This window comes from Aegilops tauschii, chromosome 5 (assembly GCF_002575655.3).
Source record: "Aegilops tauschii subsp. strangulata cultivar AL8/78 chromosome 5, Aet v6.0, whole genome shotgun sequence".
In the NCBI taxonomy this organism is placed as follows: domain Eukaryota; kingdom Viridiplantae; phylum Streptophyta; class Magnoliopsida; order Poales; family Poaceae; genus Aegilops; species Aegilops tauschii.
In genome coordinates this window covers 512,862,193-512,863,855 of record NC_053039.3, presented here as the reverse complement: position 1 = coordinate 512,863,855, position 1,663 = coordinate 512,862,193, and the positions used below count along the sequence as shown (strand labels likewise).

At 52.3% G+C, this 1,663-nt stretch overlaps 1 protein-coding gene across 1 annotated transcript; it reads right to left on the bottom strand.

Annotated features, from left to right (window-relative positions):
• Positions 1 to 344: 344 nt before the first annotated feature.
• On the bottom strand, positions 345 to 1,399 carry LOC109772541 (CASP-like protein 1U3). Its single transcript, XM_020331218.4, has 2 exons — positions 1,058 to 1,399; positions 345 to 946 (listed from the first exon to the last, which is right to left on the bottom strand). Exons 1-2 carry the CDS (start codon positions 1,246 to 1,248, stop codon positions 541 to 543), a joined length of 597 nt encoding a protein of 198 aa, XP_020186807.1. The 5' UTR covers positions 1,249 to 1,399; the 3' UTR covers positions 345 to 540.
• Between the last annotated feature and the right edge of the window lie 264 nt (positions 1,400 to 1,663).

The window sequence follows — 1,663 nt, the reverse complement described above, 5'->3', positions numbered from 1 at the left end:
TTGAACTTTGGTTTGTTGCGTAGCAATAGAAGCCTGCTCATGCTACTTCGGTGGCACTTTTTCGCCGCTGGACAAGAGCGCTAATGAACACGGGAGGGAGCAGGCGAAGCGTGTTGTTGTTCGTACTGGAAAGAAAGACACCACAACTTTCTGTCTTTGTTGTACCGCGGACGTGAACACAATGGTGTATGACCAGGACCAGAAACCGTTTCGAATTTAGATCTTGACATGTTGGTTGTTTTTAACCGTAGGCTGGAGTCAACGAGCCTCCTCGTCGATTTTCATCGGAGAAACATATGCGACAGTTAATATGGAACGGAGAGAGCGGTAGTCAATCAAATAGAACGGCGGAAATTAATGCAGACAACAGCAGCACAACGAACAGGTTGCCCCCTTGATAACGTAGATAAGTACAAAATATAGTACTGACCAGCTAACAGCTGCACAATTGGAATGTGGTAAAAAATCGAAGCAGTCAATTAGCATTATTGTACGTAACTGGAGTATGTCACAGAAAGAGTAGGGACGAAAGAAACCTAGCTAATGCTTGTGGTGGCACCCATGCTCGCAGCCGGCGTCCGAGTCGGAGTCCGACCCGGAGCTGCCGAAGGGCAGCGTCAAGTTCTTCACCAGCTCCGCGGCCGACACGGCACCGGCGGCGGCCAGCGAGATGTACATGGCCATGTGCACCTGGCTGCAGAAGTTATTTGTGCCCCGGACGGTGCCATCGCAGACGCTGATGCGGCCGCGGCCGGGTGAGCAGTAGGACATGTACTCGCTGGTGGCGAAGGCGGCGCCGGTCGCCGAGTAGAGCAGCGCCGGCGCGGCGACGTCGAGGAGCGGCACGAGCACCCTGGAGCACTTGGCACTGCCCTTCTTCCACACGCTCAGGAAGATGGCCACCCCCACCATGACCGCCGCAATGGCGTTCGCCACCACCAGGTACCTGCACGCACGAATCCGCCTTGTCAGAACGTACACACAAACCAGGCTCGTAAACGGGTATACCTGCATGCACGAATTCCGTCTCTAAAGGAGAAAAGCGTATTAGGCGTACACAAAGGGGCCGAAGTCGCTGTAAGTGACGGTGTGTGCCTCGGCGCCGTTCGGGAGGACGACGGTGCACTGGCTGGCCGTCACCATGAGAGCCGCCGACGCCACGGCGAGCCCCATGGCGGCGACGCGGGCGGCGATGTTGACCGCGTTCAGGCGGCCTTTCGACTCCTTGTCATCGCCATCGCAAGGCATGATCGATCGGGACCGGGAGGCGAAGAACTGATTGAGTTCAAGATGGTAAGCTAACTTTTGGTTCTCTCGCTTGGACCAAATTGCTAGTAGCTCAATTAGTGCACTACTCGAGAGTCGAGATTAGTGTGTATATATAAGGTTTGTGACAAGGGGATGTTCATCGTGGATGTAGTCAAACGAGCCTGTGATTGGAGGGAGCATCAACCAACGTTAGGTCGTTAGACAACTACGCTTACGTACCTAGCGTTAGTTGCTTGCTCGCTCACTTCACCTCTCATTAATTTATTTTGTTAATTCTCACTCAATTTGTCCTCTGATTAGTAGTTACAAGCAAAATAAATAAATTTCTAGCAAGTCCATTTTTCTTGTTTCAAATGAGCGGTTGATCAATGATTGAACACTGGAATGAACAAAT